Consider the following 15,854-nt stretch of genomic DNA (forward strand, 5'->3'; position numbering starts at 1 on the left):
GCAGCTGCTCACTGTAGAATTACATTTGGGAAAACTAAGTGTGTGTGTGTGTGTGTGTGTGTGTGTGTGTTACTCTTCAAGAACCAAACATAGAGGCAGGTGCAAGATGTGTGCTAATGTGGCTTGAAAGGTTCTCCAGTGTAGACATTAAACCCAAACATGTGTCTCTGTGTGTGTGAGTGGGCTTAATAGTATGTGTGTGTATGGGGAGGGGATTGGGAGAGTATGTTAGCTGAGCAGAAGTGTGTCTGTGTGTGTGGTTATGTGTGAATTTATGTGTATATGTGTTCCTCTAAGGAGCACTGCCACAGTAATCCAGACTATGCTTATTTGTAGTTCCCCAATGGTGGCGTGTGCGTGTGTGTGTGTGTGTGTGTGAGCTGTCTTCCTGTCCCATCCCTGTAGTTACTCTGGAGCAGAGGCTTAGCTCCCTATTTCCTGTGCGGTGCCCTAGCCTGTCAGTCAGTGTTGGTTGTCAGTGCGGGGACAGTTCAATGCCAGGCCCCCTCTTTCTCCATTAGTCAACGCCACCGCAGCAATTAGGCTTCAGGTAGTGAGAAACGGACACGTCACTTTTATGGCACCTCTCCTTTTGTCCTCCCCTGTCTTGCCTGCAGCATTTCATCAAACTTTTTTTTCTCTTTTTTATCGCGCTCTCTCCTTTTCTTCCTCTTTCACTTTCCCTCGCTCTCTCCTTCCTCTTCTGTCTCTTTCCTCACCTTCGTTAACTGCGTGTCTAAGAGCTTATGCTATCCTTGTCAGGATTTTGTTCTCTGCTCATTACTGGTGTGTGTGTGTGTGTGTGTGTGTGTGTGTGTGTGTGTGAGAGGGAGTGAGTAAGTGTGTGTGTGAGGGAGTGAGTAAGTGTGTGTGTGTGGTGTGTGTGAGAGAGTGAGTAAGTGTGTGTGTGTGTGTGTGTGTGTGTTCTGAGAGACTGCATGCACACACTCCAGCACCCTCCTGTGCATCTCTCAGTGGAATGTCATCTCGCAACTGCTGTTGCCTCCATGAGTCCACACATCCTGTGTGTGTATGTGTACATATTTGTGTCTGTGTATACTGTATATTTTTACTATAAACTGTTGTTTTTAATGAATATTTTCATTGTGAGTTGCTTTGGACAAAAGCTTAATACCATAAACATAGCATAATCTACTATCTACTATGTCCGCCTTCATAGTCCATGAGCTCTTAAGAATATAATAGATCTTTATTTGCCATTGTCACAGGTACAACAAAAAGTGCACTCCAGTCAGTGCATCATTTATTGAGTCTATAAAAATATAATTAAATGCTAGTGTTACTTAAAAAAGAATAAATAGAAACATTAAACAGTATTAGCAGCATACACACAGTCATACACACCCAATCATTGCATAAAAAAACAGTATGAACACACAGCCATTGCATAAAACAGTACGAACATACATCTACAGACATGCATACTTTCTGCCATTGCATTGATCCATTTCACATTAGATTCCATTATTGCATATTACTTTTTGCAGTATTGAGGGTGTTTATTGCAGTTGGATACAAACTGTTTTTGAGTCTATTTGTCCTTGCGTTAATTGATCTGTACCGTCTGCCTTTGTGTGTCTCTATGATGCTCTGGTATTGCTCTGCCTCTCGCCATCTCCCAATGTCCTTCGCTCATTTCTCCACCTTGTTTCTCAATTGCGTTTGTATTCTATTCACATTCTCACATTCTCTCTCTGTGTTGTCCACTCACGTTCTCTCTCACACACACACACACACACACACGCACGCACACACTCTCCACTCTTTCTCCAGTGTGCCATTTGCTGGTTCTCACTGGAGTGCTGGCTCATCTGAATGTGATTATGCACACTCGAGAAACTTTTTTCTCCGTCTTGATTGCCGAGCCATTGAAACGTGACGTGCAGCTGCGGGGTGGGGTGGGGTGGGGGGGGGGAATAATGCGCCTCTCTCTCTCTCGTCATTCTCATCCTATGAATGCCGCGGTCCCCTCAATGGACTGTGAAGTGTGATGTTTTTGCCTCTCATTGTTATTGTGGCGTCACGATAAAGTGTGAATGCACGCGCTGTCTCTCGCTCTCATTGGCTAACGGATGTGTGATGCATTATTCTTTTCCTTTGCATTCGTTCTCCATCATCATCACCATCATCATCACCATCATCATCGCTTGGAGTGGAACACTATCATACACGCTCCTTAGAATGCCTGGCTCTCTCAGAATGCCTTGTTCTCATCATATGCATTATATGCATTTTTTTTCTCTCTCCACTCTTGCGAATGGCCAGACCTCAATTTGCCATACTGTCCACTGTGTCCATCACATGCCACAAGATTATATTCCTCATCGATACGGCTTGATGAAACCGTTGCCATGCTGATGTGAAGAAGGAGGATGTGTCCACTGAATATCTGTCTCTCTGTGTCTCTCTTTTTTTGTTGTTTTTCTTTTTCCCTCCCTGAAGACGGCACGCGTCTTTGCCCATCGACGTCACGGCTAGCCCTGTCCACTTTATGCCCCGGCCGTGCAGAAGAAGTTACCCCAGTCGCAAATGGAAGTCGGCATCGTTTGGGTAAATCACCAGGGTTTTCCTACCGTATTTCTCACCGCTCTCCTCTCTCGCTCTCGCACTGCACTTGTGCATGTCCAGACCTCGCACTGTATCTGTGTGTGACCACTCTGCCATGTCCATTTCCCTTCCAGGTGTGGAATATGGACTAATCAATTAGTGCTCTTACTTGGCTCTGTGGGTGTTTGAAGCAGTGTCTGTGATGTGTGTTTGGGATTGGAGGGTGTATCGTGTGTTTAATGCTGTGACTGTGTGGCTGTACCAGTTTGTAGCGTGCAGTGCGCGTGTGTGCGCGTGTGTGCGCGTGTGTGTGCGTGTGTGTGTGTGTATGTGTGTGATATTTCTGGGCTAAGCGGCAGGGCTCAGCGGTGGAGGAGGATCTCATTTCGGGCCGGCCCCCGACAAGTGCTGACCCCGCTGGGGGGAGATTGGCAGGGGGGCCACTGCTGCACCTCCGGGCTCACTCAGATAGAAAATGAGGAATGGCTCGGAGCTCCTCAGCCGTGAAGGAGCGGGACAGGCCGCCGCCACCACCACAGACTATACACCCTTGTCCCACCTCACACAAGAAGCTGCTCTCTCTCTTTCTCTCTCCTCCTCTCTCTTTCTTCCTCTGTCTGCACCCACCCCCTCCCCATCTTGAGCTTACTCTCTCCCCAGAGTAATGCATCTGTCAAAAGTCCAAAGGCCAAGAGTATCCAGGAGGGACTGGGGTGTGAGTTACAGAAACCCACCAAACAAACGTTCCCTCTCTGGGAACTTAACTACCACTGAAGAGAATGTGATGTGGGATTTGGTCTTTTTTGTTGTTGGATCTTTATTTACTTTTAGCTTCACAAAGATGTGTGGTGCCAAGGACATTTTCAAGCGGGGAAAGAAACTAACTAGCCTTCAACATTTACGTTGTAGAATTTTTGCAAGGACTTTGTCCTCCCATGTAGCTGGTAGGTGGTTTAAATAATTTGTGCACTTCTCAGTCAGTTAGACATCCAATTTAGGATTTGAGTTTGGTATTTCCACCAGACAGGCTGACCATGCTGGGCACAGATGAAGGGCAGGCCGGGCTCTCACGTCAACTCTCTTACCGCGTAGCTCTGGTGTAGGTCAGCCGTTAGCCTCCGTCCACCCTGCCGAGTGGGAACGATAATGGTGTCTCTTTGCTGCGCCACATTAGAGATTTTGCTCACATACACGTCGCCTCTCTGACCCCTCGTGCTGTACTTGGTTACGGCCGCCACGGCGGAGGTCTCTCTGACTTTCTGCAAATGAGGAGAGACCGGATGGAGATGAAAACCTCTCGGAATGCCGAGCCGCGGGACGCGGCGCATCAAAAGCTCAGTGGGAATTTCAAAGGCCTCCGATTACTATTATTATTTTATTTTTTTCATTTTTCTTTCTTTCTTCCTTTCTTTTCTGCCTACACATTCCATGCTGCTTGCCGTTGTCTTCAGCTCGGCCCATCGCCTCAAGAGCGCCGGCCCCATCCGTACGGTTTCCGTGTGAGCTCCCCAGGTGCCGGGGCGTGAGCGGGATGCCTCTCCCTGCTAACGAGCTCCGATGTTTGCCTTGATCGTTTGTTTTAATTAGCCTCCGAGATGATCGTAGCAGAAAGCCGTGCACTTAAACCCTGATTATCCCCGTTGTTTTGAGTTGGCGCCTACTATTAACCTGCAGCACAGATGTCGCAAACCTGACTCAACATGAACAAACGAAACACCGCCTACCTCCTCGTGACCTTAAGCCCAATCAGTAGCGTAAGGGTTTGTTGATGCTAATCCCCGTCATGCCTGACAGTCAGAAGACAGTGAGATTATCAGGTTAAGAAGACAGTGGGATATGCTATTGCATGCAGATCTGAAACAGGCTGGTAGGATAATTAATCACACTGGGTAGTCAAATTAGTGAAGACAGACCACATGGTGAGCATTAGCCCGTCTGTATGAGCTTGCACTAAATCCAGCACTCTTGCCTGTACTTTTCCAAAAGCCATACCCTACCACGTAAGTATGAGTATATAAGAAGTACTGTGCCATTAAGTGCACTTATATACGTAAACTGCTTATTGAGGGCTTACATTTACTGTAGGGAATCCTCTTTGCCGTATTGATATTTGAGCTTTGGCCCCCGACTGAGAGATCACTCTTCTAAGTCTGAGAGCACTGCACTTTTTGAGCATAGTGGTAGTGCTGGCTGTTAGCCTGGTATAAAGTATTCTAGCATAACTTTAAAATGTGTAATCACTGTTTGATTGCTCTGCTGATGTTGGTGGTGTGCATCAGACCCCGTAAGCCCTCATAATTGGTAAGGTGTGTACAATTGATCAGTATCTGCCGGGGAACAGTAAATTGATGTTGGGCTGATGGCACCGGTGCCATTTGTCACCTGTCGCCCAGATAGGCATTGAACCATCACACCCCCTAGAGGTCTGAAACCAACTTCATCAGCTCCTTGCAACAGAGCAGGGAATGCAGTGCAGTCAGGATTGCTTAAGAAATAATAAACTACCCTAAACCTGCGAAATAGTTATAGGCTCAATTAAACATACCAACTACCCGGTAAGATGTATCTAATAGCATTCATCTCGTAATTGCAGTCATGTCATCATGGCTGGTGTGCACTTTCGACTGCTTTCTATGCTATTCGAGAACTACTGCCTTATGTTTATGCTATTTTGCTGTATTACGGCCAGGGTTTCAGCGTTGCAAATCTGGGTTTATCGGACAATAATCGTTAAGCGAAAGAGAACTCTTGTGATAAAATCATCCCATGGCTGCATTTCAACCTAATATTGTTTTCAGGGTTTGCCGAGCCACATAAATGCAGCCACACGGATGTGATGGGGCTTGTTTTTGTTTATGACGAGAGATTGTTTTTGGCTGTAGTCTGCCTTGTGGCAGGCAGCGTTCCTTTCGCTTGGTACTTTTCTGTACCAGGTAAATTGAACATTCTCTCACTGTCAACGACATTCCACTTCTGATGTAATCCAGGGAGCAGAAACTTGAACAACAACCAGAACAGCAATAACAAAAAAACATCCTTCTGGTTCTGTGGCCTCTCAGGTGGAATTGTGTGGTGCTCTGCATTGTCTCGATTCATGACTTGAGTGTCTATTAGTGCTGTTTTGTAGTCACAGATGGATGAGAGACCATCCACGTTCGCCAACTGCACCTGGGGAGGTAGTCCCTCTCCAGTCGACTGGAGTGGGTGTGTGCTCTTCATCTGCGAGTGCTTTGATGTGGGTAGCTTAATGGATAAATCTTTCCACCCCATCTCAGTTCTACACCATTGAACTTGTCAGAGGCTCATGTTTCTATTCTGCAAAAGATCCCGCAAATCGTCAAGAAGAGCAAAACTACCCTGGTGGTTTGCTCACTCCTTTTTTATTTAAATGGATTGGAACTGCTGCTGCAAGCACGGGAAAAAAAAAAACTCTGAAATGAATCTAGTCTTTTATAGCCTAACATTTCATTACATGGATTTGTCAGTTCCAGTCATGTTTCAATACCAAGCCACAGATTGTTTTTTTGTTTTGTGTTGTTTTGCTTTTCTCAAAATTAAAACCCTGTTAGATTGTCCCCCCACCACTGAAATGTCAGGTTATTTCATCGCAGCAAAACGCTCCTGACCACGTGCCGAGCACTGGAACTCCGCCTCGGCAATCAATCTAAATAATGTCTCTGCTCACTAATGCCAGGAGCGGAGTTGAGGAAGGCCTCGGTATTTATGCATGTGCACGTTGCGGCACTCTTTTCGTTCGAATACCTCAGCAAAAAAACAAAAAACGCCAAGCTATAATACTTCATCTATGTCACATGTTAAAATGCTAATGCAAATGTACTCCTCCTCCATGGCGTGTACTCCAAATGGACTCGCCTGGTTGCACTTGTGTTGTGAAAGTGCATTTAGCATTCCGTCTGTCTGAGGGCTCGCTGGAAATGTCATGACCCACCACAACAGACGCTGAGCAAAACACTGGATGTAACATGGAGCTGAAGCATAACAAATGGTAACATTTGCCTTCAGCTAATTTCAGTGGGATGCTTTGTATCACAGCTTGTTGTCTCAGGTAGTGACGGCAAGATGCTGGGACTAGAGTAGTGTTATCCATTATTTAAGATCTGTGTGTTTTTTTGTTTTAAAGCTGGAAAATAAAGGAGCATTTACATTTCACACGTCACTCCTTTTTGATCTTTGCTTAGTCTTTTTTTGGTCATGCACAGAGATGTGTGGGTATGTCTGTCTGCATAATGTCAAAATGGACATCACAAAGAGGTACCACACCACTCAGAGAAAAGCCATAATGGGAGAACAGCAGTTTGACTAGTGTGGTGTCCGTAAGCCCATAAGCGAGCCTGACCCCCCCCTGGTCATCACTCACACTCCTGATCTTAAGAGAGCGACGATGGCCCAGCGTGGCCTTCGGGCCTCGCTGTCAAGGTCTGGGCGCAGAGGCGGAGCACCTGTCAAGTGTGTGTCCATCCACCCCAGCGACGGTCAAAGGCATCCCCTTATCTCGTCATCCCCAGCAGGATTTCCCAAACTGCCCTGTGCCATAGAACTGGAGCAGTGTCCCATTCTCCAGTCTCCTATGTGCAGAGCTTTGTTGAAGACATTCACGAGTCTTATTATGGACACTGGGAAGTGCCCCAACTTGTGTCTGAAATCAAAAGGAGCTGTACAACTGTACTGTACTGTACTGTATTGTACAAAGTGCATCATCAGCATCCTCACTGGATAATTTAATCTTCATTGGTTAAATTGTCCCCCATGGAACATAGCGACAATAGTGTCACAACTTCAGTTCCTAATTCTATTCTATTCAGCCTTTGGACACACAGTTTTGGCAGTGCAGAAAGAACATAGGTGGATAGCAGCTGATCCACCTGGACATTCGATCCATGCAGATGTGGGCCAGAACTGAGCCAGACTTGGGCTACATTTATGCCAACATTGCCTTACTCTGTCCTCCAATGCTTTGGGTAACTGTTTAGTTGGCAAAGCTCTTCCTGTTTAAGTATTAGAAACAGACTATTCATGTTTGGCAGAAGATGAATGGAGTTCAGAGTGACAAATGATTGTTCTTCATCACACTTAATCTGAAATGATCCAACTTTGTTTTTTTTTACTGCCGCTCCATAAATGTTAATTGAGCCTTTTTTCGATCTCTTCTGAAAATGTTAATTGAACCTGTCTTTTTTTCGATTTCCTCTAATGAGTTGTTCTATTTGACCAGGTTATTTTCAATGAACTGAACCATCTTGTCTGGATCTGAACACCTCTATCCCTCTCTCCCTCTTTCTCTTCCTCTCTCTGTTGGAGTAGGTGCAATGTCACGCTATGATGGATGACAGAGTAGCCTCGGTTCGACAAACGAAGCCTCGTGCAAATGGCAAACTCACGAGCCGGTGCGATGGCAATGACACGAGAGGCGGGGCATGAGTAGAGGCAAAGCAGCTCGCTAATTTATCACTGTTGAGGCAGCCTTAATAGAACGTGGCCGCAGCGGCCATTCTGTCACCGGGCGCGAGGCGCTGCACTCGGGCAGTTAATTAACTTCCCTTTGGAGCTAGGCCGGGTGGCTGGGTGGTGGAAGAGGAGTTGTATTGTGGCAGTGGAGGGAGCGTGAGCGACATGGACGTTGCTGAAAACAGCCTGCATGGGCGGCTAACGACAGTCCTCTTGAGAGACAACCTTGGCAGGCGATGCCGGGAGCAGAAAGTGACTGGCCTGGACAATAACACTGTGTTGTTGTAGTCGCGGACTGCCCGAGCGTGTACTTGCTGGTCCCCTGTGAGCTTGCAGAATTGGCCCTTTTGTAACACACTGTGCTCCTAACTGAATTGGATGCCGTACAGATTTTGTAGAGTCGCCAGAGCTTGTCTTTACTCTTAATATTTGGTTGCATATCAAATTAGTCTCTGAACACATTCCTGCTATTTAGATTTTTTTTAAAAAATAGAAATCAGAGGTTTTTTTATATTAGCAGTCCTTCAAAATGTTCATTGTCAGTTTAATCATACACTGAATCTGAATGGCTTTTTGATTTGTAATACGAATTGACATCAATTGGCATATGTCAATATGGCATATTTCAAATTCATATACATGAGCTGTAAAATAATTATTGCATTTCTACCATAGAAAACTGTGAGTACATTTCAGGGATTGTGGCGTTTCTCTCCATTAACAGAGATCCTGTCCTACTGTGGGCTACGGTGTCCTAACCTAGGAGGGCACCTCGGCATGTGAAAGTCATTTAGTTCCTTCTGCAGAAAAGGGCAATATCTCGAACAGTTCGAAAGCCCTCAGGAGCGAGAACAAGAAATGCAATTTCTCAGCCGGCCATTCAAACACCTCACTCCTGAATGCCTTCTCATGAGCCCATACTTCAGAGCTTTCATTTGGCCTGAGATGCAGACCTTTCCACTTGCAGTGGTAGTTGTTGTTGTCTGTCAAAATAATTTGAAGACAGCCTTGCATTTTTTAGCCCAGCAGTAGACCACCCCCAATACATCATTGTGAAGCAAAGTGCCCATTTCGTGGTCATTTCCAATAATAATCACACCAATTTCTCCCGTGTCCGTCAACAGCTGAATCTACCACCCATATAGAGTGCAATAATTGGCCATTGATAATTTATTTATTTTCAACATTCATTAAATTTAATGTTGGGCCTTCGCAATTCCCTCAAGGACCAATTTTAGTTTAATGTGGCTTTTACACGCCTCCCGCTAGATGCGGCGAAGCTTTGCCCCGTACCTCAGCCTCAGTTGGCAGAGATGGCGGGTAATCCAGCTGAGGCCTGAGGCCCAGTATTGTGTGTATCAGTTGTGTGCTCGTATTAAATCTAAGTGAAGTACTTCACCCAGCTCCCCATTAATCTGCTTTATGATGCTGGAGTGTGGCGCGATGCTCATCCTGATTAGGAGAGGAACAGCCTCTCTCTCTCTCTCTCTCTCTCTCTCTCTCTCTCACCTACATGCTATCCATCCCTCTAGATCTGTCTCTCTGGACAGTCGTATCTCTCTCTCTCTCTCTCTCACACACACACCTACATGCTATCCATCCCTCTAGATCTGTCTCTCTGTCTCTCTGTCTATCTGTGTCACTCACCTCTCTCTCGATCTACTAATATACACTACTCACAAAAAGTCGGGGATATTTGGCTTTCGGGTGAAATTTCAGGATGAACCTAAAATCCACTATAACCTTTACAGGTGAACCTTCTCTAAACGTTTGAATGTGCATGTCCAACAGTTCAATGTTTCAGTACTTTCTGTACTGAAACATAACATTTCACCCAAAAGCCAGATATCCCTAACTCCGATATCCCTGAGTTGTGTGTGTGTGTGTGTGTGTGTGTGTGTGTGTGTGTGTGTGTCTATAAACAGATACCTCTCTCACTCTCCTTCTATTCATCTCCTCTTTTCTCCATCTGCTTCATGCCTCCTTCCCTTTATCCTTTTTTATTTTACCTCCTCAATCCCCCTCTCCTCACTCAGCCACTCTCATAGTCCTTTTTCCCCATTCTGTCCTTCTCTCCTTGTTTCTCTCCCTCATTCTTCTCTTCCACTCCCCCTCTTTCTTCTGTCTCTCCAGGATAGATAGAAGTCCCTGTGTATGAGCCACATTGTGTATGAACTACATGTTGTGCAATAACCACGTTAACCACATTGGCAATGTTGTGCGTCAACCACGTTAACCACATTGACCACATCTGTGCATTAACCGCAGTGCCCAATACATCAGGAAGAAAAATGAAAAAGAGAAATGCGCTCACATAGCCCTGCCCATGTATTACCCTCATAGCTGAAGACATTTTGTAAAATCAATGTCTAAGACACGGGCAATAAACGGAAAAGTACGGCAGTCCCACAAATTGTCTCCCTCCATCTCTCCATAATGCACTGCCTGATAACTCGCAAACCCAGCCAGCATCCAGCAGCAGCTCCTCCTGTAGTTTCTGCCTCTACTGAAGATAGAGGCAGGCAGCTCTCTCGCTGATCACTTTGATTGGCTCTCGGAGATAATGCCCTGCATAGAAACGAGGTCTCTCAATCTTACCGATGCCTTTTTTAATCTCCAACTTTCATTCCTCACGGGCCAATTTCTCCCCTGTAATGACTAATATGACATCTCTCTTTCTCCCAAATTGTTGTCTCACAATCTGTTCATCATTTTTTTCTTGCCCTTGCTCATGCTCTCTCTCTCTCTCTCTCTCAATCCCTCTCCTGCTCTTTCAACTCCCATGTGATCTCTCATTTCATTCTCTCTCTCTCACTCTCTCTCTCTCTCTCTCTCACCCCCTCTCTGTGAGCTATGAGCCAGTGACATTGATCCCCTACCTCCATCTCACCGGGCCTGACCCTCTGCGTCACACCAGCAGAGCACTGAAGAACAGTTCTCCAAAATCATACACTAAACTGCCGTCCAACACAGCTGAGCTTGCAGCACCACCACGCTTACTTCATAATTGATAGTTTTATAATTGGACACGGTCAAATATTCTGTCCAGATTTCCGGCTGTGACTCTTTTCTCATGGGCTTCGCCATTCTAGATGTATCATCCATGTTTGCACACATTTCCCTGGTAATGGTCATTAGTGTCTGGTTGTTTCCATGGTAAACAGAGTGGTCCATTCAGCCTTTGACCCCTTCCAAATAATCACTGTATGGAGATTTTTTAAATCTGAAATCATAATTTTTTTAGGTGTGTGTTTGTATGTGTGTGTGTGTTTTGTATATGTGCAATTGTGCATGCAAGCCTCCACAAGGTTGTCCACAGGCTATCTGCCATCAGACAGCCATGTTGTTGTCACGGTGAGTTTTACTGGCTTCCACTGATCTCCCACTGACAACACCAGTGCAGCAATGCAGAGGCCATGTTCACTACGGCATACTGTAGCAGTCTTCCTTACTTCTGCTCCCCCACTGTCTTTCACATAGACTCATAAAACACTCTGTGGCCCTGTCACCTGCACTCAGCTGACTGTGTGTGTGTGTGTGTGTTTGTTCTGAGGTTCCGGCTGGGGGTGGAAAGTGGTGGTTTTCCTTTCTGCTGTCATCCGCTGGATCAGTCTACTCCTCAAGGGACACCTCGGTCAGAGATCAAGTGATGCACACGCACACACACACACACACGCACGCGCACACACACATCTCTGTTCCTCTTCCTCTCTCTCTCTGTCTCTCTCTTACACGCATGCACGTACACTCATACACTCATACACACACATTCATAAAGTATGCAGCACATGGATATAGTTGCACAGATAGTGGCTCAAGTGTCAAAGACTCGCACATTCTCATAAACTTGTATGAGCACATACATATACACAGATACACACACACACACACACACACACACAGCTCTCCCCTCTTCTCCTGCTGATAATGGCTCAACTTGGGCTGTAAACCTTTTGCTGATGGGGTGAATTTAACACTCATCCACACCCCCTCCTCCTCCTCCTCCTCTTCAGTGTCCTCCACCCCTCCTCACCCCTCTCCCTCCTCCTCTCTCCCTCTCCTCCTCTCCCTCTCTCGCTGCTTGTCTCTTGGGTGGGCAGGGGACGTCCGGATGGAATAGCCATCTATTTCTGGCACCCACTCATCCTCACTATTGTCCAGCATTGATTTGGATCAAGGTCTATTGACAGCAAGGCAGGTAATTGAATGGGGGTGGGCGCTGATTGATCAAGGCAAAGGGAAGGCAAATGAACATGGGAATACACACATCGATGCACTTCTACTTTTGAGGCTTTTGTTTTGGTTTGTTTCTTGGTTTGTCCGTTTGCTCGGTTGTTTACTGATGGGATTTGAAGATGTGTGGCTGCTTTGCTTGGAGCAAGGAGCAAGGCTGCCTTAATGGGGTAGAATGATTTCATACAGCTTGCTTATTAGTCAGAGAGAGCCCACATTGGACATCAGGGAAAGAGAGAGAATGTGTGTGTGTGTGTGTGTGTGTGTGTGTGTGTGTGTGTGTGTGTGTGTGTGTGTGTGTGTGTGTGTGTGTGTGTGAGAGTGTGAGAGAGAGAGAGAGAGAGAGAGAGAGAGAGAGAAGAGAGAGAGAGAGAGAGAGAGAGAGAGAGAGAGAGAGAGAGAGAGAGAGAGAGAGAGAGAGAGAGAGAGAGAGAGAGAGAGAGAGAGAGAGAGAGAGAGAGAGAGAGAGAGAGAGAGAGATATTACGGCAACATAATATGAATCCTGATCTATAATTGCCCATGTGTCCGTAGGGTGTTTTTTTAGGTGTGTTGCATTATGAGCATCCGAGGCTTGCTGCTAAATCTTTGCACTGCACATGATTGTACCATAGATTTGATAAAAGAGACCATTCAACACTGAGACTGCTTTCATTATTGTTGTTGGTGGTGATTTGATTTGCTTGACTTGCACAACTTCAGCCACTGTAGGTGACAAACGTGTCATTTCTCAAGCCACAATATGAATTCATTCCTCTTAGCTTGTGGCAAGAATCTCAGAATCACAGAATGGAGGAGTATGCGGCAGGAGGATGTGATTTTAATCTGTTATAGTCTCAAGTATCACTCAAGGGCCCTTTTTGTCCATGTTGAAGCTCTCTCTCACACACACACACACACACACACACACACACACACAGAGATAGAGAGAGAGAGAGAGAAACAGACCATTAAGAGAAGTCTGCGCTTGTGGCAGCTGTAATAAGCCAGATTCAATCCATTTTCTCACCTTTCCACTGTGTGAAGTGCAGTGAGTTGCACCATTACACTGTTTCCAGGGCCCTTGTGAGCGAGTGTTTCCCTAATGAGGCCAAATGAAAAGACTCTTCTGGCCTCATATGAGATGGAAGACTGGCATGTGGCTGTGTGTGTGTGTGTATGTTTGTGTGTATGTTTGTGTGTGTGTGTGTTATTCCTTCAGCTATAGCTGGATTATTATTCCCCAGTTAAGAGCCCTCATCAACAGACCTCCATTTTATAGCATGGCTCCCACCTGTTCTCTGGAGGGGTGTGTGTGTGTGTGTGTGTGAGAGAGAAGTGGAGAGTCCCAGGCAGGTGGCAGAGCCAGGGCTGCATCTTCATCAGCAGGTTCCCTCAGTGCTCAGTGTGGGGCTAATAGAGTGGCCAGGTGGAGGGAGAGAACAGGGGGTTCCCAAACACAAATCTGTTATTAGGCTACCACTCACATGGTCTTACTCTTTCACACTCTCACTCACTCACACTCACTCACACACACGCGCGCACACACACACACACACACACACACACACACACACACACACTCACTGTGCTCTTACAAACATGCACACGTGCATGGACACTCACTCACACACGCGCACACATACACACACACACACACACACTCACTGTGCTCTTACAAACATGCACACGCGCACACACACACACACACACACACACACACACACACAGTCCCACAGAAATATTCTTCCACATATATACTCACTCAAACACACACACACACACACACACACACTGTGCTCTTACAAACATGCACACGTGCATGGACACACACTCACACACAGGCACCCATACATGGCCACACAAACCCAGGCACAAACACCAAGCACACCCACTCACCCACACACACACGTGCCGGTCCCGGCTGGTTGCACAGACGCCCTGTGACTGTTCATTTTTATATCCTGGTTTACTCATACGCGCCGCCTGTCCTATGGGGCGGCTGTTGCAAAACGTCATGAAGGGACACTGCATACAGTCACTAACACACACACACACACACACACACACACACACACACACACACACACACACACACACACACACACACACACACACAAACAGACACGCATACTGGTACACTCAACCAAAGTAAGTAAACAGCATAAACACACACACACACACACACACACACACACACACACACACACACACACACAATACATACCATTGTCATCAAAGGGCAGTTTTCTTGAGACTTCAGGATCAACAGATGTGCATTGCCCCTATTAAATATGCCTAGATTAAATAAATACAGTTTCCTCTGTGCAGTGTGAGTGCTCTCCCTATCTCTGCCATCAGACCCAGAGTGCTGTGGAGGAAGCGCTTACTGGGGGCATGGCTTTGTTGCCATAAGTGACGCTTCATGACTAATGTGATAGTTAGGTAGAGTGGGGGGCTAAATTGTTCTTTAGCGAGAGGGGAAATTGTCTGGTATTAGAATGGCATTAGATGAAGCTTCAGTGATTTTTCTCACTTTCTCTCACTCCCTCTCCTTTCAAGAAGTTCACCCCCCCCCTCTCTCTCTCTCACACACACACAGACAAACACACACACACACACACACACACACACACACACTCTCCCTCTGTGTCTTTATTTGGAGATAGGTTAGAAGGAGATTGCTGTTACTAGACGGTACGACCCGATTGTGTCTGTAATGGCAAGGGTGTGTCACACTGTGTGACGGGCTGTTATTTCCTCACACCACCGCAATTTAACACATCAGCGCACACGGCGTATTAAAGGAAATCAGAGACTCTTGAAACAAGCAGCCCAGCCCTGGCATTAGTGCTCATTTCCTCCAGGGCCCGAGACACTGACCGAGAGAGACGGTCTCCCAGACAGCCTCACTCGCTGACCTCTCACTGGCCCTGTCAGCCAAACCAAATTCATTCAAATTTCAGGTCAGAATTACACCCACTTGACAAAGTCCTTCACAGCGAGAGAGCGAGTGAGAAAGGTCAGAGGGAAGGATAAACTGAGAGAGACGACCGTGATCATGGAGCCTGATCTAATGGCACAGCCTTTTGCTTTCCAGTTTCTCCAGTGAAATGTGGCCACCCACTGCACACAGAAGTGCTTATAGGTATTCAAGTCAATTCAATTCCATTCCATTCAAGTCAGTTCAACTAGATTAAATTCTTTTCAAGTCAGTTAAATTCAATTCAGTTAAAGTGAGCTTTATATGCATGACTTGAATGGCATGAATTTGTTTTGCCAATGCTGAAGAGGAACAAAAATGTTTACCTACAAAAAAAAGTCTGTCTGACTGTCTGTCTGTCTGTCTGTCTGTCTGTCTGTCTGTCTGTCTCGGCTGCTTCCTCCATTCCCCTCAGGTCTCGGAGGATGGCCATGCCCAAGTTGCCGTGGCATTATGACAGATGTAGAAATTAAACAGGCCTATTTGGCAGCGCACCTGTACGTTTGTAATTATAGACTGGGACTTTACCTTGGCATTTCGGTGGACCCCAATGAGCTGCTTGGGAGGATTTATTAAGCTTCTGCCCAGCGCGCCCTGGTCTGCTTCTGCCTCCGTAAGTAGAGCCC

The 15,854-nt window shown here is 46.2% G+C and overlaps 1 protein-coding gene across 3 annotated transcripts in view; it reads left to right on the forward strand.

Moving 5' to 3' along the window:
* iqsec1b (IQ motif and Sec7 domain ArfGEF 1b) overlaps positions 1-15,854 on the forward strand; it is a 179,545-nt gene that overhangs the window by 51,365 nt on the left and 112,326 nt on the right. For 2 of the 3 annotated variants that reach the window (XM_048253904.1, XM_048253910.1), the window contains exon 3: positions 2,464-2,571. The exons of the other annotated variant lie outside the window; for it this stretch is intronic. In XM_048253904.1, the coding sequence (XP_048109861.1) occupies positions 2,464-2,571 (108 nt within the window). The remainder of the gene's footprint in view (positions 1-2,463; positions 2,572-15,854) is intronic. 3 annotated transcript variants of the gene reach the window in all.

The sequence above is a fragment of the Alosa alosa genome, chromosome 10 (genome assembly GCF_017589495.1).
Source record: "Alosa alosa isolate M-15738 ecotype Scorff River chromosome 10, AALO_Geno_1.1, whole genome shotgun sequence".
NCBI classification, from domain to species: domain Eukaryota; kingdom Metazoa; phylum Chordata; class Actinopteri; order Clupeiformes; family Clupeidae; genus Alosa; species Alosa alosa.